Source organism: Nomascus leucogenys, chromosome 2 (assembly GCF_006542625.1).
Source record: "Nomascus leucogenys isolate Asia chromosome 2, Asia_NLE_v1, whole genome shotgun sequence".
Taxonomy (NCBI): Eukaryota; Metazoa; Chordata; class Mammalia; order Primates; family Hylobatidae; genus Nomascus; species Nomascus leucogenys.
Window position 1 is genome coordinate 30,395,448 of NC_044382.1, and position 23,056 is coordinate 30,418,503.

General features: G+C 38.4%; 1 protein-coding gene and 1 long non-coding RNA gene across 2 annotated transcripts in view; one reads left to right on the plus strand and one right to left on the minus strand.

The window, feature by feature from the left end:
- LOC115837276 overlaps nt 1-23,056 on the plus strand; it is a 101,349-nt gene that overhangs the window by 61,667 nt on the left and 16,626 nt on the right. The gene's annotated exons all lie outside the window — the stretch shown is intronic.
- SPINK13 (serine peptidase inhibitor, Kazal type 13 (putative)) lies at nt 5,161-22,655 on the minus strand. Its single transcript, XM_003266608.4, has 5 exons — nt 22,586-22,655; nt 21,321-21,424; nt 17,067-17,104; nt 9,263-9,390; nt 5,161-5,369 (listed from the first exon to the last, which is right to left on the minus strand). The coding sequence occupies exons 2-5, from the start codon at nt 21,394-21,396 to the stop codon at nt 5,321-5,323; spliced, it is 291 nt and encodes a 96-aa protein (XP_003266656.1). The 5' UTR covers nt 21,397-21,424; nt 22,586-22,655; the 3' UTR covers nt 5,161-5,320.

A 23,056-nucleotide genomic window follows, 5' to 3' on the forward strand; every position in this document is an offset into this window, starting at 1 on the left:
TAGACTTTGCATGTTTGTTTTCCTACTAAAATAGAATAATTGTGAGCTCTATATTTTGAAGAGAGAAAAAGAAAGGATACAATTTTCTTTGTGTTCTGTGGTAATACAGGATTGTTCCTCTCCATCTCTCTTTTGAGGAGAAGATTTCATTTTTGTTTTTGTTACTTCGTGTAAAGCAGAGACATAGACTAAATAATGAAATAGTGTTAGGCTATAATAGACAGCCAATATTAACACAAATGTCTGTATTTTAGAAGCTGCTTTACTTTTTGAAACTGGAAAAACCTGAAACTCTTTCCAGCTCCAGAGACAGCCATCCTGATGGAACCTACTGACAGGGGGACACAAAAGAAAAGAGGGAGGAGATGAAAGAAGATGAGGGTCTCTATTGCCAGCAGAACTGGACTGTGTGTTTAACTGGAAAGCTGATGGAGAATGTAGTTATGCACAGCTCTCTGGGCCCTTCTAGTGAAATAAAGAACTAGTTAAATAAGGCAAGACAGAAGAATGAGGCTGCCATCTAGAGGTAGTAACAGGTAATGTTCCAGGGCACAAGGGAGCCAAAGGCAGAGAGCTGCTTCACTTTTTATTCTCTGCAGTGTTCATACATAATAATGATCTCATTCCTCTGTATTAGGATCTTCCCATTATAAGTGACGAATTATAACCAGATTAAACCCAAAAGTAAAATAATTTATTGACTGATTGATATGGTTTGGATTTGTGTCCCCGCTCAAATCTCATGTAGAATTGTAATCCCCAGTGTTGGAGGTGGGTCCTGGTGGGAGGTGATGGGATCATGTGGGCGGTTTCTCATGGTGTAACGCAATCCACCTTGGTGCTGTCGTCGCGATGGTGAGTCCTCATGAGATCTGGTTGTTTCAAGGTGTGTGGCACCTCACCTCTCTCTCTCTCTTGCTCCTGCTCCCACCACGTGAGGCACCTCTCTCCCCCCTTTACCTTCTGCCATGATTGGAAGCTTCCTGAGGCCTCCCCAGAAGCAGAAGCCCCTATGCTTCCTGCACAGCCTGCAGAACCATGAGCCAATTAAACTTTTTTTCTTTATAAATTATGCAGTCTCAGGTATTTGTTTTTTTATAGCAGTGAAAGAACGGAGTAATACAATGATATAATTGGAATAGGATGAGATGGAGTGAGCATTAGGTATGTTGGAACTAGGGGATCAAATGATATCAACTCACTCTCTCCTGCTCAAAAACATACATACTCCCCAAAAATGCTTGGCTCTTCTTATTCTTCCTTTTATTAACATGTGGCCACTATTCTATCCTAATGAATATGGGCTTTACCCAGGAAATGAGTTAAAAGGCCACAGCTATGTGTATATGTGTATGTGTGTTGGGGGAGGGGGAGGGGTTGGAGGTCTTAGTTTACCTTTTCTGCACCAATACCTATCCGCCGATGACTTCTAAACTTTTTGTCAGCCCCATCCTAATTCTGATTCCCAGATCTAGATATTTAGAGGGCAGTTTGGCCTAGATGTCTAATAAGTCATTCAACTACAAAGCAGTCAAAATAGAAGGTGCTATTCTTCTTATGTTTTATCCTTAGTTATTTGTGTTTTTCTTCCGTGTTGATGGTGATACTATCTTTAAATTCCCCTTGGATCTTCATCAGAGATCAGAATTTATAAGTTGATGATTGATACATATTCATTAAATAAATATATGTTGAACATGCAAAGTGGAGATGCATCATGTGTAACATAATTTTGTTGTGAGGATTAAATGAAATAACATATGAAAAACATTCAGTAAAATGCCTGACATGCATAATTTCACAACCAATGAATGAAGAGGATACGAAAGATATTTTTAAGCTTGTGTCTTTTATCCTATAGTTTCTCAAGTGAATTCATAACATGGAAGAATATGACATTTTTCACACCCAGGGAAAGTCACTTTACCACCAAAACATCCTTTAGTACACTTCAGATTGTGCCTTGAAGTGTTCGTTTTCATTTGTTAATATAAATGAGAGAAGAGAAGAAAACTTCTCCCACCTCAGGTAAGCCCATAAATGCAGCTGTCTCTACTGCATCTCAGGGCATTGTTAGATACATATTTCACTTTAGCCTGGAATCCATTTGAAATGAGTTGAGTGTATGAAAAGAATGGCCATATATATATATATATATATATATATATATATATATGTAGTTATATATTATATATATGTAGTTATATATATTATATATGTAGTTATATATAATTAATATATATGGTTATATGTATGGCAATAAACCAATTATTAATCATGTAAAATGTAGTGAGTGATATTACACACCCATCTCTATAAAAGGCATTTTCCCAAACATGCTCTTTAGTGTTTGCAGGAATCCCATATATTAGGTGTAAAAAGTGGCATTAAAGGTAGAGAAGGGGCTACTCAAGGAATGGAAGTCACATATGTGGCAGGAGGAAGTGAACCTAAGCCTCAGTGCTGCATGTCCATCCCTCAGATCACTGCACCTCAATGCCACACTTAGCTCTGAGAAAACCTCCTCTGCCCTCGGACACTCACTAGGGTAGCATCCTTTACAGTTTTCAAGAACAGACATTATTTTCTGTTAGGGGGAGAGCATTTCCTTCATAAGTAAAATTTATCCACCAGTACTGATCCTAGAGGTGTTGAGTGCCTTGAAAGCTCTCTGTGTCATGAACTCTTAGACTAGAAATTAATCTTAAATTAGAATGGCACAAATATGCATCACAAACATATAAACACACTCAAGCATACCAGGGCTGACATTTAAAATGTCTGGACTAAGAAAATGTGAGGCCAAAGGTTTGGATGAATAAACTACGTGGACATAGAAGCCTCCTAGGACAATGACATGAATGTTGTCAAGAAAGGCTGTGTCTGTTAGAGGCCAAAAGGCCTGAATTACTTATGGGGGTATGACCAGTGTCTAGACAGCAGAGATGAGGCATCGTTAGTGATTCACCTGGCATGTGCCTTAACCTTGCTTTTCCAGCAGGGCAGATAAATGATGGCCTGAAAGCTGCCTCAGAAAATCAAGATGATTCCAGTCTGCTCTCCACAACCCTGGAGGAGAATGGGCATCCCCTACTCTCACTATTCCAAAGTCAAGAGTGTCCTTGGGGGAAACACCCGAGTCAGCAGGGGCAAGGAGGTGCAAGTAGCATTTGGTAAACAACACAAAACATCTGTAGAACACAGTGGAAATATTCATGAGGGAAGAGAGCCATGGAAAGAAGGACTGGGGAGAAGAAGCACAAAATTGTAAGAGAATGTGATATGATTAAGACAAGGCTGCTTGCCAAAACTCTGCACAGGCAGCAGTCAAGCTGGTCTTCTAGTCTCCTTGGACAAAAAGGCTCTGTTGTCCTGATTATGAGCTCTCTAATAGAGTATACAGATTTTGAACCTTTCTTTTTGCAGGAAGATGACTTTCTGTAACCATGCAACATATATTGAACTTGTAAGTAGTTAACTTTTTAAAAAATTTGGATGCTCTTTATTTCTTTATCTTGTCTGATTGCTCTAGCTAGGACTTTCAGCACTATGTCCAATAACAGTGGTGAAAGTGGGCATCCTTGTCTTGTTCCAGACTTAGAGGAAAGGCTTTTAGTTTTTCCCTGTTCGGTATGATACTAGCAGTGGGTCTCTCATATATGACTTTTATTATGTTGAAGTTAGATGTTAACATTTTATGTATATTAAAAAATGTCTGGGCTTGGATGCCTATACTGCCTTTGTAACCAGGGAAAAGGCTCTGATCTCCAATACAAATAGGCTTTAGGAAAGGATCTTTGCAAAAGTGAAAAATCTAGGGAGTCTGTTTTCCTTTGATACATTGTTCTTTAATTTATCATTTGGCTTATCTCAGAGAACAGAAAACATGATGCCAAACGTGTAAGAGGAAATGTATTATTACCTATAAAAGAAAAGTCAAAGAGTAGATCTAATTTAGGCATGGCATGGCTGGAGACAGAAAATCGATGCCATCAGAATATATTTTCCCTGTATCTCTTGTTTCTGTTTGCTCTGCTCTTTAACTTCATTCTTAAAGGGGCTCCCATTTGTTCTTACGAGATTGCTGCCTGTGGCTCTGAGGAAACACATTACAGGAAAAAAGAGTGACAATCTTTCTCTTAGGATTTCTAGGTAAGGACCAGAATATCAATGGATCTGTTTTAGGTCGTGTGCTGTTGCCTGCACTAATGTCTGTGACCAAGGGACTTCCATTTGTAGATGTGCATAGGCCCAGATTATGTGTTCTACCCCAGATCATGATGAAGTTAACACAAATGAAGACACAACCTTGAGGGTTGGGGTAATCACAAGAAGATAATTGAATTTTAGTTTCTAGAATATAGATGACTGGATATAGAGACATCAGCAAAAGATGTCTACTCTATTTGACTTTTTTACTCGTTAGTTCCCTTACTAGCTACTAACAACACTCATTGTTATGGCTAGAATATTTCTACTATCTGATGTAAACCTATAGTGGATTTTCAAATCCCAATCTTGCTAACAAATGGAGGAGCCATAGTGTATTTCATCAGGATATTCAATATATATAAGGCTAGATACCAGTAAAGTGGATGACTTACTCTTTTGTGTAAACAAAACAGTAAGTGGAACCAAGAAAAATTTAAAGCCACTATGGCCAGAGACACTGATAGTGAATGTGACCCAAAATTATAGTTAATCAATCAGTGGCAAAATTGAGGGCAAAATTCATATCTCCTTATTTCCATACCAGTGTCCTTTCTTTCTTTGAGTAGGAATCATCCAGTAGCCTAATACTCCTCCTCTCTCCATGGTATTTTACTTCTCCAACCACAGAAAGTATAACATCCATTTGCGAACGGTGAAAAATAGCACTAGACCTGGGTAACTCAGTGATTCCTTCCTTTGGACTCTGTCTTTTGTAGGAAGGATATTTTCTCTTTTGCTCCATGTCTTTTAATTATATTAGTGGGGTAGGGTTTAATTCTGCAGATAGGCCTGCAATTGGTGGTAAGTATAATTTTAGGTAGTGTTAAGCCCAACTGGTGAAGAGAATTTAAACTACCCAAAATGGGAGTAAGATGACTTAAAACAATCAATACACAGTAATGAATATCAGCTCTTTTGTTGTTTATTTGTAATAAATTTGATATTTGGTTCTTGTCAGTTTGATTCCTTCGTTTTTGTCTCCCATTTTGTTTGATATTTAAGTACAGCATAGGGATGTTATTTAATTTACATCCTCACACTCCAAAAGAAATACTATTCTGAATTAAGTAGAAAAAAGAATAAGCAAGTGTAGGTACTCTGGTACCCATTAATCACATTTTCCATATTTTTCAAATTTTATACGATAATGAAATTCCCTAAAGAGAAGAGAAAAAAAGATTAGTATCATAAGGAAAGTGAACATTGGTATTGAATGTACTTTTCCTTATCTTCTAAAAGAGGTCCTGAAAAGGGAGCTGCTTTTAAATTCCCTTTACATCCTTCTTTTTTTTTTCATTTTTGTTTGTTACCACTATAATTTGTACATTCTTTCTCCATGTCTTGATTATTCAAAAGGTGTCCTATGACATTTTTTATATAGAGTTTTTCATCCCCTAACCCATTCCCATCTCAATACCTTTTCATTCAACATAGAAATACCAGATTTTTTTTTACCAAGAGGTAAAAGATAACCACAGCAATAATGCTATGCATAATTCACACAATTCGCTCTGTGCTCAAATTTTTCACTGTTTTAACACTGTCCATTGATTGTAGTCTGTTCCCCTTACTTGGTATTTATGTTTCACAAAAGACTAGCCTCTGCATTATTTTCCATCTTTACATATTACTATTCTCTAAATACATAATATTCCTTTCAGCATCATATTTGTATTACATCTCTAAAGACACTGCACACTTTCTTGATTCAAAGTGTTTTCCCAAACAGTTGGCACTGTGTAGATTGAACAATCCATTTTCTTTTTTGTGTTCCATTTCTTTAAAACTCCTTTAGCCCTCTCGTTCTTCAAGAGACTTCCCACGCCAACCCTATAATCAGGTTCATCTTTGATATATATCTAATGCACTCATTTGGTTCAGGAATTATAAACATAAATGCTTGGAGCCTAGTGGGTAATATAAATAAGTGATGTGAGCCACTTCCATCACAAAAGAGAGAGGAAGAACTGGTTGTTTGGAACACATGATCTCCATTTGAACAGGGAGCTACTATGAGGCAGCTGTTGCTTATTTATTGCCTGAGAAATCCTTGCTTAGTATCACTAAGCAAGTTTGAAATCTGTATTTGTGGGTAAATTCTATCAATGATTTCAAAACTTATTAAAACATCATTTTTGTCCAACAAAACCAAGGTTGCTTTCTATTCTCATCAACTTTGTATGCATATGTTCTTTTTGCCAAATAAGACCACAAGCTTTTTAAGAGTATGGACTGTTTCATGTAAGGTTCTCTTTTCTTAGCATATATTACCAGAGTGCTAGACTGAGTAGGCTTGAGGGATTCATTAAGGAGAGTGAATGACTATAAATTCTAGCCAAGTCTTGGATTCATCATTATTTTTCAAATATTTTACATTGTTCACAAGTGGCAGATATCTCTGAGAGCCGTGAATCCAATTTGCCAGGGCTTTTTCCTCAAAACACTGCTAAGAGCAGAGACCAAGGAATTACCCTTCTCCTCCCATTGTTCAAAAGAGCATTAGGACTATTCTTCTTGCCCTGAGATATAGAAATGGCATGAAAATTAAGTTTATACATTCAGGTCATATGGAGAATTAAGCAAATATGCATGTCACTGCACCATTCCTGTCATTGGAATTAATTTTCTGTGTTCCAGAATAAGATATGTTTGATATGAACTGTGCTCCTATTGGCTACAATCTTACTGAACAGTTTTTAACTATTTTAACCAGCAGGGCTCTTCATTTATTCTTAGATTGAGAAATAAAAACTAGAGTGGTCATAGTACATCTCTCAGAGTTACAAGGTAGAAGGGAAGGAAAGAAGGAAAGAGGGAGAGAGGGAGGAAGGAAGTAAGGAAGGAAGGAATTACTACACCAGGAATTATTACCAGCTTCTGGAGGATGACCTAGAAGCCCAAGGAAGGAAGGAAGAGGGTAGGAAGGAAAAATGGAAGGAAGGGAGGAAGGAAGGAAGGAAGGAAGGAAGGAAGGAAGGAAGGAAGGAAGGAAGGGAGGGAGGGAGGAAGGGAAGGGAAGGAGAGAGGGAGGAAGGAAATGGAGGGAGGAAGGAAGGAAGGAAAGGGAGGGAGGGAGGAAAGGGAGGAAGGAAGGAAGGAAAGGAAGGAAGGAAGGAATTGATGAAGGAAGAGAGGAAGGAAGAGAGGAAGGAAAGGGAGGGAGGGAGGGAAGAAGGAAGGAAAGAAGGGATTGTTTCTTTAATCTCTTCCCCATTTTTGCCAAGGAGACCTGAGGCCTGATCTTTGAGCTGCTAACACTGTTCCGTGAGGTTACAGCCTTCTCACATTTCCTAGATGAGCCTGAAAGGAATCTGAGAATGATCTTTGTGGGAAGTTGTGAAGTAATAGCCCGGCAGATCAAGGCCCACATTGTGTGTCTGTCTGAATCTATGTGATTTTCCAAAGGCCAGGGCATTATGAGTGAGACCCTCTTACACTGCTCTTTTTAGTAATGTGTGTACAAGCACCACAGAGTATAACAGAAATATTACGTGGAAGAGCTACAAAGACATTTCCAAGTCTCTTTTCTGACTATCTCATTTCTAAGAAATCAACAGTAACTGCATTAGCAAGGAAGGATAATGTAACTTAATTATTCTATATAGTCTGGTATCTCTTTCATCTTTTAATGAGAACAGTAGAGCCAACAGTAGAGACCTGGTTAACTTACATTTTTACATTTACATTCTTTTTCTTTAAAAGACATTTCAATTATCCTCTGAAATGGAATAATCCTCATGGAAGGGCAGCATGATACTAGAAGCTCATGAGGATTATTTTCAAAGAAAGCTGTGCAGAAGAGTTGGCTTAGCAGGCTTGGCATGCTCAAACCAGCTGCTGGGAGATAACCTATGAGCCCTTGGAATAGTCTGTGCAATAGGGTATGTTTGTTTATCTAGGACCTGGGTCTGCCAAAGAGTTTATGCTAGCCATGAAATTTATAATGAACACCTGTTGTTGTTTACTAGGGTCCTGGAGCACTCCATATCAGTTTGATCTCTGGCTGGGGAGGAGCTGGAGATTAAGTATTTAAGATCAGCCATGTAGGTATTCTGTGCCTACCTGACTGATCCCCATTAAAAAGTCTGAACACCAAGTCTTGGGTGAGCTTCCCTGGTAAGCAATACTTCATGTGTGTTGTCAGGGTAGCAGGGAGAATTAAGTATCGCTTCTGTGAGTCCACTGGGAGAAGACAGCTAGAAACTTGTGCCTGCTCTCTCGGGGACTCCACCTCATGCATCTTTGGTCTTTGCTGATTTTAATTTGTATCCTTTCATTATAATAAACAGTTACCATGAATATAACAGCTTTTCTGAGTTTTATGAGTCCTCTTGAATCCTCAAGGCTGAAGATAGTTTTGGGGAACCCCAACAGAGAAGATCTCACAGGTCATGAAGAAGTTAACTGACAAGACACAGGGCTGATATGTGAAAACAATTTTGAGTGGAGCTAAATATACATTGTAAGGAATATTATTAATTCCTTAGTCTAAATTTCCTACTGAATTTATTTGAAAGGCAAAAACAATATGAAAAGTTGACTGTCAATTTTTATGCATGTAAGACCACAAAACCCCTTTGCTCCTCGTGTATCAATACCTGCATCTATGTTTATACCTTGGTCTATGTCTGTAGCGGCATCTGCATCTTTTTCTACGCCTCTTAATAGCTACCAAACACTGATAGGTGCTATTCATAGGTTTGTCAATGTGACATATAAAAAAAGTTGAGTGTTTTTTTAAAATAACTAGATTTCCATTCATTGCTTGAATATAATCTGTAGATTACCTACAAATATAATCTCCGTACAGTTCTCCCAGAACATTATGTAAGCCTTTTTTCTTTTTTAAATGATTCAACTTAGAATATTAACTAAATTCTAGGAGACTTTCTTTCTTCACTCTGTCTGTAGTCTGTCCCCAGTTTTTGTAAATAATGAGGCTATTTTTTTTTTAACAGTGTGCACCAGTAAAACCCAATTCCTTGACTATGTTGCTTTGAAATTTCTGTGAAGTAGAGGGAAAAATAATGGCATTTTATTCTGAACTTACCTCTGTTCAACACAAAAGAAACACTCATTCTGGAAAGTGCGGCCATTTGAGGCACAAACAGGTGCTGTCACATTGGGGCAGTCTGCATCGTAATCAGGGTCCAGTGGGATGTACATTTTACATCGGGGCTGCAAATACATGATACCATAAAGTAACAAATAATAGACTCTCTCCCATCTATTTCTTCCTGTCACTTCTGTCCCACTTAAAAATAATATTAAATCATACCAGTCAATTGAGCTTATCAAGGATTCCCTGTTCTGTGGCCTTCTGTCAGGCCAGTTTCTTTTTCTGATTGTAGTGTCCCCACCCATCCTATCATCTCTTCAAGTCATAACCATTTTAATATCCCTATTTAACCTTGAATGCAAAGTTTTCACTTAGCCTTCATGTTTCAGTTCCAATAGGACGTTTATGAGTGGAGATACTTATGTGTTTGTGAACTTCTAGAGGACAGACCTCAAGTGTCATTGGTCAGAATAAGGATTTTGTATTAAAACTTATTAAAACTCACAGGCAAGATAACTGAATAGGAAGAGCTCCCGTCTGCAGCTCCCAGTGAGATCAATGCAGAAGGTGGGTGATTTCTACATTTCCAACTGAGGTACCTGACTCATCTCACTGGAACTGGTTAGACAGTGGGTACAGCCCACAGAGGGTGAACAGAAGCAGAGTGGGGCCCTACCTCACCCAGGAAGTGCAATGGGTCAGGGAACTCCCTCCCCAGCCAAGGGAAGCCATTAGAGACTGTGCTGTGAAGGACAGAGCTATCCATCCCAGATACTATGCTTTTCCCACAGTCTTCGCAACCTGCAGACCAGGAGATTCCCTCAGGTCCCTACACCACCAGGGCCCTGGGTTTCAAGCACAAAACTGGGTGCCCATTTGGGCAGACGCTGAGCTAACTGCAGGAGTTTTTTTTCATACCCCAGGGGTGCCTGGAACTCCAGCGAGACAGAACTGTTCACTCCCCTGGAAAGGGGGCTGAAGCCAGGGAGCCGAGTGGTCTTGCTCAGCAGGTCCCATCCCCACGGAGCCCAGCAAGCTAAGATCCACTGGCTTGAAATTCTCGCTGCCAGCACGGCAGTCGGAAGTCGACCTGGGACACTCAAGCTTGGTGGGGGGAGGGGCATCCGCCATTACTGAGGCTTGAGTAGGCAGTTTTCCCCTCACAGTGTAAACAAAGCCACTGGGAAGTTCCGACTGGGTGGAGCCCACTGCAGCTCAGCAAAGCTGCTGTAGCCAGACTGCCTCTCTAGATTTCTCCTCTCTGGGCAGGGCATCACTGACAAAAAGGCAGCAGCCCCAGTCAGGGGCTTATAGATAAAACTCCCATCTCCCTAGGACAGAGCACCTGGGGGAAGGGGCAGCTGTGGGTGCGTCTTCAGCAGACTTAAACGTTCCTGCCTGCTGGCTCTAAAAAGAGTAGTGGATCTTCCAGCACAGTGCTTGAGCTCAGCTAAGGGATAGACTGTTCCTCAAGTGGGTCCCTGACCCCCGTGCCTCCTGAAGGGGAGACACCTCCCAGCAGGGGTCTACAGACACCTCAAAGAGGAGAGCTCTGGCTGGCATCTGGCAGGTGCCGCTCTGGGACAAAGTTTCCAGAGGAAGGAGCAGGCAGCAATCTTTGCTGTTCTGCAGGCTCTACTGGTGATAACCAGACAGGGGCTGGAGTGGACCTCCAGCAAACTCCAGCCGACCTGCAGAAGAGGGGCCTGACTGTTAGAAGGCAAACTAACAAACGAAAGCAATAGTATCAACATCAACAGAAAGGATGACCATGCCAAAACCCGATCTGAAGGTCTCCAACATCAAAGACCAAAGGTAGATAAATCCACGAAGATTAGGAAAAATCAGCCCAAAAAGGCTTAAAATTTCAAAACTCAGAATGCCTCTTCTCCTCCAAAGGATCACAACTTGGCAGCAAGGAAACAAAACTGGATGGAGAATGAGTTTGACAAATTGACAGAAGTAGGCTTCAGAAGGTGGGTAATAACAAACTCCTCTGAGCCAAAGGAGCATGTTCTAACCCAATGCAAGAAAGCTAAGAACCTTGATAAAAGGTTACAGGAACTGCTAACTAGAATAACCAGTTTAGAGAAGAACATAAATGACTTGATGAAGATGAAAAACACAGCATGAGAACTTTGTGAAGCATACACAAGTATCAATAGCCAAATCAATCAAGCAAAAGAAAGGATATCAGAGATTGAACATCAACTTAATGAAATAAAGTGTGAAGGCAAGATTAGAGAAAAAAGGATGAAAAGGAATGAACAAAGCCTCCAAGAAATATGGGACTATGTGAAAAGACCAAACTACGTTTGACTGGTATACCTGAAAGTGATGGGGAGAATGGAACCAAGTTGGAAAACACACTTCAGGATATTATCCAGGAGAACTTCCCCAGCCTAGCAAGACAGGCCAACATTCAAATTTGGGATAAACAGAGAACACCACAAAGATACTCCTGAAGGAGGGCGATCCCAAGAGACAGAATCGTCAGATTCACCAAGGTTGAAATGGAAGGAAAAAATGTTAAGGGCAGCCAGAGAGAAAGGTCAGTTTACCCACAAAAAAAAAAGCCCATCAAACTAACAGTGGATCTCTCTGCAGAAACCCTACAAGCCAGAAGAGAGTGGGGGGCCAATGTTCAACATTCTTAAAGAAAAGAATTTTCAACCCAGAATTTCATATCCAGCCAAACTAAGCTTCATAAGGGAAGGAGAAATAAAATCTTTCACAGACAAGCAAATGCTGAGGGATTTTGTCACCACCAGGCCTGCCTTACAAGAGCTCCTGAGGGAAGCACTAAACATGGGAAGGAAAAACCGGTATCAGCCACTGCAAAAACATGCCAAAATGTAAAGACCATCAACACTATGAAGAAACTGAATGGGCAGAATAGCCAGCTAGCATAATAATGACAGGATCAAATTTACATATAACAATATTAACCTTAAATGTAAATGGGCTAAATGCCCCAATTAAAAGACACAGACTGGCAAATTAGACAGAGTCAAGACCCAGCAGTGTATCCAGGAGACCTATCTCACGTGCAAAGACACACATAGACTCAAAATAAAGGGATGGAGGAAGATTTACCAAGCAAATGGAAAGCAAAAAAAAGCAGGGGTTGCAATTCTAGTCTCTGATAAAACAGACTTTAAACCAACAAAGATCACAAGAGACAAACAAGGCCATTACATAATGGTAAAGGGATCAATACAACAAGAAGAGCTAACTATCCTAAATATATATGCACCCAATACAGGAGCACCCAGATTCATAAAGCAAGTTCTTAGAGACCTACAAGGAGACTTACACCCCCACACAATAATAGTGGAAGACTTTAACACCCCACTGTCAGATAGATTGATGAGACAGAAAGTTAACAAGGATACTTAGGACTTGAACTCAGCTCTGGACCAAGTGGACCTAATAGACATCTACAGAACTTTCCACCCCAAATCAACAAAGTATACATTCTTCTCAGCACCACATCGCACTTATTTTAAAATTGAACACATTATTGGAAGTAAAACACTCCTCAGCAAATGCAAAAGAATGGAAATCATAACAAACAGTCTCTCAGACCACAGTGCAATCAAAGTACAACTCAGGATTAAGAAACTCACTCAAAACTGCACAACTACATGGAAACAGAACAACCTGCTCATGAATGGCTACTGGGTAGATAACAAAATTAAGGCAAAAATAAAGATATTCTTTGAAACTGATGAGAACAAAGACACAACATAACAGAATCTCTGGGACACAGCTAAAACAGTGTTCAGAGGGAAATTTATAGCACTAAATTCCCACAGGAGAAAGTGGGAAAGATCTAAAATCGACACCTTACATCAAAATTAAAAGAACTAGAGAAGCAAGAGCAAACACATTCAAAAGCTAGCAGGAGGCAAGAAATAACTAAGATCAGAGCAGAACTGAAGGCAATAGAGACTCAAAAACCCCTTCAAAAAATCAGTGATTCTAGGAGCTGGTTTTTTTAAAAGATTAACAGAACAGATAGACTGCTAGCCAGACTAAAAAAGAAGAAAAGAGGGAAGAATCAAATAGACACAATAAAAAATGATAAAGGGGATATCACCACCAATCCCTCAGAAATACAAACTACCATCAGAGAATACTATAAACAACTCTATGCAAATAAACTAGAAAATCTAGAAGAAATTGATAAATTCCTGGACACATACGTCCTCCCAAGACTAAACCAGGAAGAAGTCAAATCCCTAAATAGACCAATAACAAGTTCTGAAATAGAATCAGTAATTAATAGCCTACCAACCAAAGAAAGCCCAGGACCAGATGGATTCACAGCTGAATTCTACCAGAGGTACAAAGAGGAGCTGGTACCATTCCTTCTGAAATTATTCCAAACAATAGAAAAAGAGGGACTCCTCTCTAACTCATTTTATGAGGCCAGCATCATCCTGATACCAAAACCTGGCAGAGACACAAGAAAAGAAAATTTCATGCCAAGATCCCTGGTGAACATTGATGGGAAAATCCTCAATAAAATACTGGCAAACCGAATCCAGCAGCACATCAAAAAGCTTATCCACCATGATCAAGTCAGCTTCATCCTTGCAATGCAACGTTTGTTTAACATATGCAAATCAATAAACAGAATCCATCACATAAACAGAACCATGACAAAAACCACATGATTATCTCAATGGTGCAGAAAAGACCTTCAATAAAATTCAACACCCCTTCATGCTAAAAACACTCAATGAACTAGGTATTGATTGAATGTATCTCAAAATAATAAGAGCTATTTATGGCAAACCCACAGCCAATATCATACCAAATGGGCAAAAGCTGGAAGCATTCCCTTTGAAAGCCAGCACAAGGCAAGGATGTCCTCTCTCACCACTCCTATTCAACATAGTATTAGAAATTCTGACCAGGGCATTCAGGCAAGAGAAAGAAATAAAGGATATTCAAATAGGAAAAGAGGAAGTCAAATTATCTCTGTTTGCAGAGGACATGATCATATATTTAGAAAACTCCATCATCTCAGCCCAAAAATTCCTTAAGCTGATAAGCAACTTCAGCAAAGTCTCAGGATACAAAATCAATGTGCAAAAATCACAAGCATTCCTATACAGCAATAATAAACAAACAGAGAGCCAAATCATGAGTGAACTCCCATTCACAATTGCTACAAAGAGAATAAAATACCTAGGAGTACAACTTACAAGGGATGTGAAGGACCTCTTCAAGGAGAACTACAAACCACTGCTCAAGGAAATAAGAGAGGATACAAACAAATCAAAAAACATCCCATGCTCATGGATAGGAAGAATCAATACTGTGAAAATGGCGATACAGCCCAAAGTAATTTATAGATTCAGTGCTATTCCCATCAAGCTACCATTGACTTTCTTCACATAATTAGAAAAAAACTACTTTAAATTTCATATGGAACCAAAAAAGAGCCCATACAGCCAAGACAATTTTAAGCAAAAAGAACAAAGCTAGAGGCATCACGCTACCTGACTTCAAATTATACTACAAGGCAACAGTAACCAAAACAGCCATATAGACCAATGGAACAGAACAGAGGCCTCAGAAATAACACCACACATCCACAACCATCTGATCTTTGACAAACCTGACAAAAACAAGCAATGGGGAAAGGATTCCCTATTTAATAAATGGTGTTGGGAAAACTGGCTAGCCATATGCCAAAAACTGAAACTGGACCCCTTCCTTACAACTCACACAAAAATTAACTCAAGATGGATTAACGATTTAAATGCAAGAACTAAAACCATAAAATCCCTCGAAGAAAACCTAGGCAATACCGTTCAGGACACAGGCATGGGCAAATACTTCATGACTGAAAAACACCAAAAGCAATTGGTAACAGAAGCCAAAATTGACAAACGGGATCTGATTAAAGAGCTTCTGCACAGCAAAATAAACTATCATCAGAGTGAACAGGCAACCTACAGAATGGGAGAGAATTTTTGCAATCTATCCATCTGACAAAGGGCTAATATCCAGAATCTACAGGGAATTTAAACAAATTTCCAAGAAAAAAACAACCTCATCAAAAAGTGGGTGAAGGATATGAACAGACATTTTTCAAAAGAAGACATTTATGCAGCCAACAAACATATGAAAAAACACTCATCATCACTGGTCATCAGAGAAATGCATATCAAAACCACAATGAGATACCATCTCACACCAGTTAGAATGGCGCAGTGGCTCATGCCTGTAATCCCAGCACTTTGGGAGGACGAGGCGGGCAGATCACAAGGTCAGGAGATTGAGACCATCCTGGCTAACACGGTGAAACCCCGTCTCTACTAAAAAATACAAAAAATTAGCCGGGCTTGGTGGCGGGTCCCTGTAGTCCCAGCTACTCGGGAGGCTGAGGCAGGAGAATGGCGTGAACCCAGGAGGCAGAGCTTGCAGTGAGCCAAGATCGCGCCACTGCACTCCAGCCTGGGTGAGAGAGCTAGACTCTGTCAAAAAAAAAAAAAAAGAAAGAAAAAAGTCAGGAAACAACAGATGCTGGAGAGGATATGGAGAAATAGGAATGCTTTTTCACTGTTGGTGGGAGTGTAAATTAGTTCAACCATTGTGGAGGACAATGTGGTGAGTCCTCAAGGATCTAGAACTAGAAATACCATTTGACACGGCAATCTCTTTACTGGGTATATACCCAAAGGATTATAAATCATTCTATTATAAAAACACATGCACACATATGTTTATTGTAGCACTATTCACAATAGCAAAGACTTGGAACCAATCCAAGTGCCCATCGATGATAGACTGGATAAAAAAATGTGGCACATATATACCGTGGAATACTATGCAGCCATGAAAAAGAATGAGTTCATGTCCATTGCAGGGACATGTATGAAGCTGGAAACCATCATTCTCAGCAAATTAACACAGGAACAGAAAACCAAACACCACATGTTCTTACTCATAAGTGGGAGTTGAACAATGAGAACACATGAACACAGGGAGGAGAACATTACACAGTGGGGCCTGTTGGGGCAGCAGGGACAAGGAGAGGAATAGTATTAGGAGAAATACCTAATGTAGATGATGGATTGATGGGTGCAGCAAACCACCGTGGCACATGTATACCTATGTAGCAAACCTATATGTTCTGCACATGTATCCCAAAACTTATTAAAACTGAGAATAAACCCTGGATTTACCACGGTTTAGCTTTGTGACTTTGAACACATGGCAGGTATTATTTTACTTAATGATCAGAGATATATTTACTCAATATTTTATTTGACTATAAAGATATTTATTTTACTAAAATATATTTTAAAGCTTGTGCTACATGGGAGACAATCTAAGTATGGAGAGGTCTATGTGCAAGGTCACATAGAATCCTTCCATTCTGCTTTACCTCCATGAAGATTTATTTATTTATTTGTAGACAGGGTTTCACTCTGTTGCCCAGGCTGGAGTGCAGTAGTGCCATTATGGCTCATTGCAGTTTCCAACTCCTGGCCTCAAGTGACCCTCCCAACTCAACCTCCTATGTAGCTGGCTACAGGCTTGCCCCACCACACCTGGCTAATTTTTGCATTTTTTTAGACACAGGATCTTGCTATGTTGCTCAGGCCGACCTTGAACTCCTGGGCTCAGGTGATCCTCCTGCTTCAGCTTCCCTAAGTTCTGGAATTACAGGTATGAGCCACTGTGCCTGACTTTCCATGAAGTTTTAGATCTCTCATGTCAGGAGAGTGATTAGACTAGAATTACAATCTAGAACTGAGAAATTTAAATTTACCTTAGGCCACCTAGTGAAGTCACGTCTTTTGAAAATTCCTGCAAATAAAGAACAAACACAGTAAGTTAAAGGAAATAGTTCTCCATGGGATATAATATCACCTACTGAAGTCACTGATTGAATAATGTAAACTAATTTAATTACTCATTTACAAAAATGTATACAAAAGAATTTTAATAGCAATAGAATTTGCAGTAACATTCCTTTTTAAATTACTTTATCCATTTATTCTTTCTTTTTCACAGTATTGATTTTATTTATAAATTTGCTGTATCAGTGAGGAAAGAGTAAAAACTGAGGTTGTATATATAACTTAAAATAATTTTATTTATTTATTTTCACTTTTGTTGGCTTTAGCTTCCTCTTCACTGCAATTGGGGTAATTACATGCATTTTTAAACTTTAAAAAAGTAAATATGATATAGTAAGTAATGTATCAGGCCAGTTACTACCAAGATGCTGAATTAAAGTGGGCACAGTGATGATAAGAAAACTGAGGGAGTTCCCTGGCTTTCAGGATACGGACTTTATGGGTTGGTTGTATGAGGGGTGCTGGTGTTACCTGGGACAGAGGGTGACTAGCTGCCTGTGGGAAAATGAAATAAGAAAGTACTTATTGTATTCTGCTCTTACTTATCTGTCACTGTTAAGTGATATTTAAAATATCATAGAATATTCTGACTTTCCAAAAGTTAGAATTTTCAAAAGTTAAAAGAAAAATTCTGCATGATATTTAGAAATCTTCCCACAAAGAAAAGACTACTAACCTTTCAAGGAATAGATCTTGCTGATTACATGTACACTCTTTCAGAGAACAAAAAAGATAGAATGCTTTTATCTACTACTGAAAGGTCAGAATATTTTTATGACAAAAGTAGCTGGATATAGTTATAAGAAAAGAAAAATAAAGGTCTTCATCTAGTAAAAATGAAACAAAATTACATGTATATACTGCACATCCTACATAAGAATTAACTCCAAATTAATCAGGATCTAAACATAAAAAAACTATACAATAATTAAAATGACATAATTCCTTTTTCATCATAAAGATTCATTAATCTAAATACAATAACAGAAAACACAGATGCATTTTTTTTTACTTAAAAATAAAAACAACTTCCTGGCAAAAAATAAACATATACAATCTAAAAAGATTTTTGATAAAGGGCTAATATGCCTAATTTATAAAGAACTCATTAAAATTGAGGGAAGAAAAAAATAAGAAACCTAACTGAAGAGCAGACAATATACATGCAAATATAATTTACGCAAGCATACATACTCAAAAAGATACAGAAATGACCCTTAAATCTCTAAAGGAAATTCAGCCTTACTCATGCTAAGAAAAATGCTAATTAAAACTATATGGAAATATCATTTATCAGGTATCAGATTAGCTGTTGAGAAAGAGGTTCCTGGTGGGAATCCAAATTGGAAGAATGTTTATGAAGTAAAATTTGGCAATATTGAACAAAACTATATTTGCATTTACAGAATTCTTATTCCATGCTTTTGCAAAATGTAAGCCTACAAATTAGAGTTCAATGTATAAATGACTTTTTTGTCTTCAGAATAAGAATATATAGTTCAACTAATAGATTCAGAGATAAGTTGGGTTAGTTCCATTCCTCTCATTTTGGTGTAAACCTATTTTTCTTTTAAAATATGGTTTAGTTAATTTGTTAAAGACAGACCTGAAGATTCTGTACTTGTGATTTCTGATGTGGATCCTGAGAACAGGAAGTATTGGCATCCTAAAGGTCTGACATTTGCATAACAGATTGGCATAAAGATAAACAAATAGATCAGTGAAAAGGATGGAATCCAGAAATATAGGCATCCAAGAAGTTCAAAAATATACACTTCTATGGACAAGTGCTCTTTGGCAAAGGGGAAAGAACAATTTAGTGGAAAAAGAATCATCCTTTCCACAAACCATACTAAAACAATTGGGCTTCTGGAAGGAAAACAAAAAAAGAATCTCAATTTATATATTGCACCATCATCTGAAACATTTTTTATTATCTAATATTTTTTAAATTTTAGTTTTCTAATGAAAAGTTATTAGTTCATGCAGTAACTTTGGAGAACCATCTGGCATTATCTTCTAGTATAGAAAATTCACACACATTGTAGCATAGCAACTCTACTCTTAGATATATACCTAAGAGAAACTCTTGTTCATGTGCATCAAAAAACATGTATAAGAATATTTCTACCAGATCTGCTCTTAACATCATAAATTTGTAAGCAAACCAAATGTCCATCAACAAAAGAGTAATGAAATTAGGCTATAGTCGCACATTGGGATATTATTCATTGATGTGGTATTATTCATCAATGAAACTAAATGAACAACTGCACATATGAATATTTATAAATTTAAACAATATGTAGGAAAAAGCAAATTTCAAAAGACGAAAATAATCTCTTCATATAATATTGAATTTAAAAGTCCTAATAATAGGCCAGGCGTGGTGGCTCACACCTGTAATCCCAGCACTTTGGGAGGCCGAGGCAGGCGGATGCCGAGGTCAGGAGATGGAGACCATCCTGGCTAACATGGTGAAACCTTGTCTCTACTAAAAATACAAAAAATTAGCCGGGCGTGGTGGTGGGCGCCTGTAGTCCCAGCTACTCGGGAGGCTGAGGCAGGAGAACGGCGTGAATCTGGGAGGCGGAGCTTGCTGCACACTCCAGCCTGGGCGACAAAGTGAGACTCTGTCTCCAAACAAAACAAAACAAAACAAAAGTCCTATATGAAAAGTTATATAGATGTTACATAAATGTTAAAATAATTATAAAAATATATTTTCCATGATGTGTATAAATAAAGACTATATTAAAAATAAGAGCACAAGAAGAATAGACACAAGATTTAGAATGACTGAAACTGAAGTAAGAATTTTGGGAAAAAATAAATTTTAAAAAAGATGTAGAACTGTGTTTTTCTTGGATGAAGATAGAAAAGAAAATTGGATGATTGAATACTACATTATTGGATTTGAACTTTTGTCAGTAGTCTAGATTTTTGCAGGAATGGTATATTCATGGTGCTTTTTGATTGAACCCAATGAAATTTAGTGAACCAAGTATTGTGATTAATCCAATTCTATCCAACTGAGGCATATTTAAAATAATAAAGTACATTACAGAGAACCTACACATAGCAGGAAATCAACTGATAATAGCTACATTTTTAAACATTCATTTAGTGAGTATTTACTTTGTACCATGTATTTAAGGATGATCTGGAAATGCAAACATGAGATTATAGTGTCTGCTTTACTAATCTGTAATTTATTTGCAGGTGTACTATTTTCTTATTGCTGTTGTAATGAATTGTCACAAACTTAGTGACTTAAAACAACACAGATTTATTATCTTACAATTCTGGAGGTGAGAAGTCCTAAAGTCAAGATGTCAGCAGTGATGCATTCCTCCTGGAGTTTCTAAGGAAGAATTAATTTCCTTACCTTTTCCAGCTTCTACAGGCTGTCTGAGTTCCTCAGCCGATGGCCCTTTTACTGCACCATTCTAACTTCTGCTTCCATTGTCACGTCTTCTCTGACTTGGGCCCTCCTGCCTCCCTCTGATAAGAATCCCTGTGTTTATCCTGTTCCACCTGAATAGTCCAGTATAATTTTTCAATCTTAGGATCCTTAACTAAATTACATCTGCAAAGTCCCCTGTGCCATGCAAGGCAACATATTCACAGGTTCCAGTGATTAGGACTTGGATATTTTGGGGAGGCATTATTCCATCTATAATTAGCAGGTAACATAGGTTTTGTTTTTATACATTCATCATTTTTACTACTGAACTCTAAAGACACATGTGAACCCAACATCAATCACAGAAATAGCTTTTATTTTTCATTGGCTTATTTTTCATTATCATATTTATCATATCATTTACCATATTTGAAATCCATAAGAAAATGCATCATTTTTTCTAGGAAAAAATAATAATTATACTGTATATTGCTTACAATAAAAAAATCACAATTTTCTCTGCACTAGAGGATTTCTTTTGAATCGACAGAATAGACACGAGGTTGTGACTCCACCATGTAGAAAACAAGTCTGGTTTTTCTATTTAAGAATATACATTTTAATTATACCCAGTTTGGACTACACTGGCTTACATTTCAGCAAAATATTTCCCATAAAAGTAAAAAATTACTCATTTTCTTTCCTATAACTTTAAGAAAATCAGAGTTTATCTCCCAAAACCTCTTAGGTTACTCACCTGAGAAAGCCACATGTGTCAAAGTAGAGCATACCAGGAAAAATATAATCTTGTGGGGGAAAGGCAACCATTTCATCTCATATAAGACTCTTCTTTGATAAGGCCTGTGAACATGTCCAAGATTGTTTGTTTCTAGTTTCCTGCACAGCTAGCTTTTCCAATGTGAGAGAACACAACATCCTAAGGTGATACCATTCCCGTACACTTGCCCTGGTGATTCTTAATACTGACCTGGTCTCCAGGAACTCAGGCCTGAGAGAGCCCTTTTGCTTTCAAGAGGAAGATGAAAAACATAAAAAAAATGACTTTTTTTTTTTCTGCCAAAAACTAGCTGACAATCACAGTTCTGGCCTGGAAGAAAAATTAGGCCCAAGATTCATCAGGGCTGACTCAAAGTCTATTACCTATACATAGGTTCACCCTACAAGTATCTAATTATCTCGCAGTTAATTACCTAAGCTGCTGCCTTCTTGTTAGTGAACACAGACATGTAAAGAATTCATAAGAATTCTGAGGTAACAGGTGTAAACTGAGGGCTGTCCTGTACAATCTTGGACATATCACCCTATAACATGTGATTCCCTGAGATGGACCAGTTTCTCCCACATTTAAGCCCTTTATTTCCCAGCTAAATTTCTCTTTGCCAGGTTAGTCACATGGGCTCAAATATAAAGAATGGGTTAAAAATGGAATTGTTGGTCATGCTTAATAAAAATTGTGTATACCTTCCCTGATTCAAGAATCAGAAAAAAAACAAAAAACATATGACCTATGACCTTGAATTGAGTGAGATGCTAGAAATCACAGAGTTTGGAGTTAGAGAGATGGGAGTTCAAATTCTTGGTTTAACGTCTCTGAGAAGTGTAGGCCTCAGCAAGTATGAACTTCATAGGATATTGAAAGAATCAACTGGTATTAATATAAGTAGAGTTTAAACATATTAAATTGACAATTTGTTTAGCCCAACTTTTCTTTGCTGGGAGTGAAATATTTAGGCGCAGGGAGAAGATACCTTCCCCGTCCATTTCCTTAACTTGCTCATGCCCTACTCTATCCATTCTGTCTGCTTTCAAAATTGTAGCAGGGGCATACAGAGAAATGAAGGAGAACCATAAATAAGCGTGACGTTTTCTCTACTTTAATATGCAGAGGAAACAAAAGGAGGGTGTTAGAGGAAGAAGAGGGAAACCCACTGACAGAGAGGAAAGCTGAAGAGATCCCACCACTGACTTGGACTAAGGAGAGAGAAGTCAAAGAGTAGTTACCTGGATGAGGTGGCTGAATGTGGGCCTGCTCTTGTCACAACTAGCCTTGAAAAGAGCTGCTGTTCCAGGAGTCTGTAGCCAAGGACGTGCAGCAGTGGGGGCTGACTCATTGCATAGCGGAGTGACCAATTGCTTGGCATGAGTTTACTTTAATGGCTGTTTCTGAGTTTGGTCACTCTCCTGAACCACCCCCTCTGACGTGTCCTGTTCCAGCAGGAAGAGACAGACCTGGATGTTCCATACTTGTGATTTCTGGATGTGGAGCCTGAGAACAAGAAGTACTGGGATCCTAAAGTTCTGACATTTGCAAAGCAGATTAATGACCTACCACATTCCAGATCATTTGGCAATTTTGTGTGTGTGTGTGTGTGTGTGTGTGTGTGTGCCAAATTCAAGGTGGTTCCAGCCTTTCTAGTCTTCTCTAGCCCTTCTTCTCAGAAGTCGCACCTGTTCTGTCTTTCTAAGATATAA

Excerpts from the sequence above, each read along its gene's own strand:
- SPINK13 (XM_003266608.4), bottom strand. The coding sequence starts at position 21,396 with ATGAAATGGTTGCCTTTCCCCCACAAGATTATATTTTTCCTGGTATGC. Across the intron at positions 17,105-21,320 it reads GACACATGTGGCTTTCTCAG|GAATTTTCAAAAGACGTGAC; the intron begins GTGAGTAACCTA and ends CTTTATTTGCAG. Across the intron at positions 5,370-9,262 it reads TTCTTTTGTGTTGAACAGAG|GGAATTTCATTATCGTATAA; the intron begins GTAAGTTCAGAA and ends TCTTCTCTTTAG.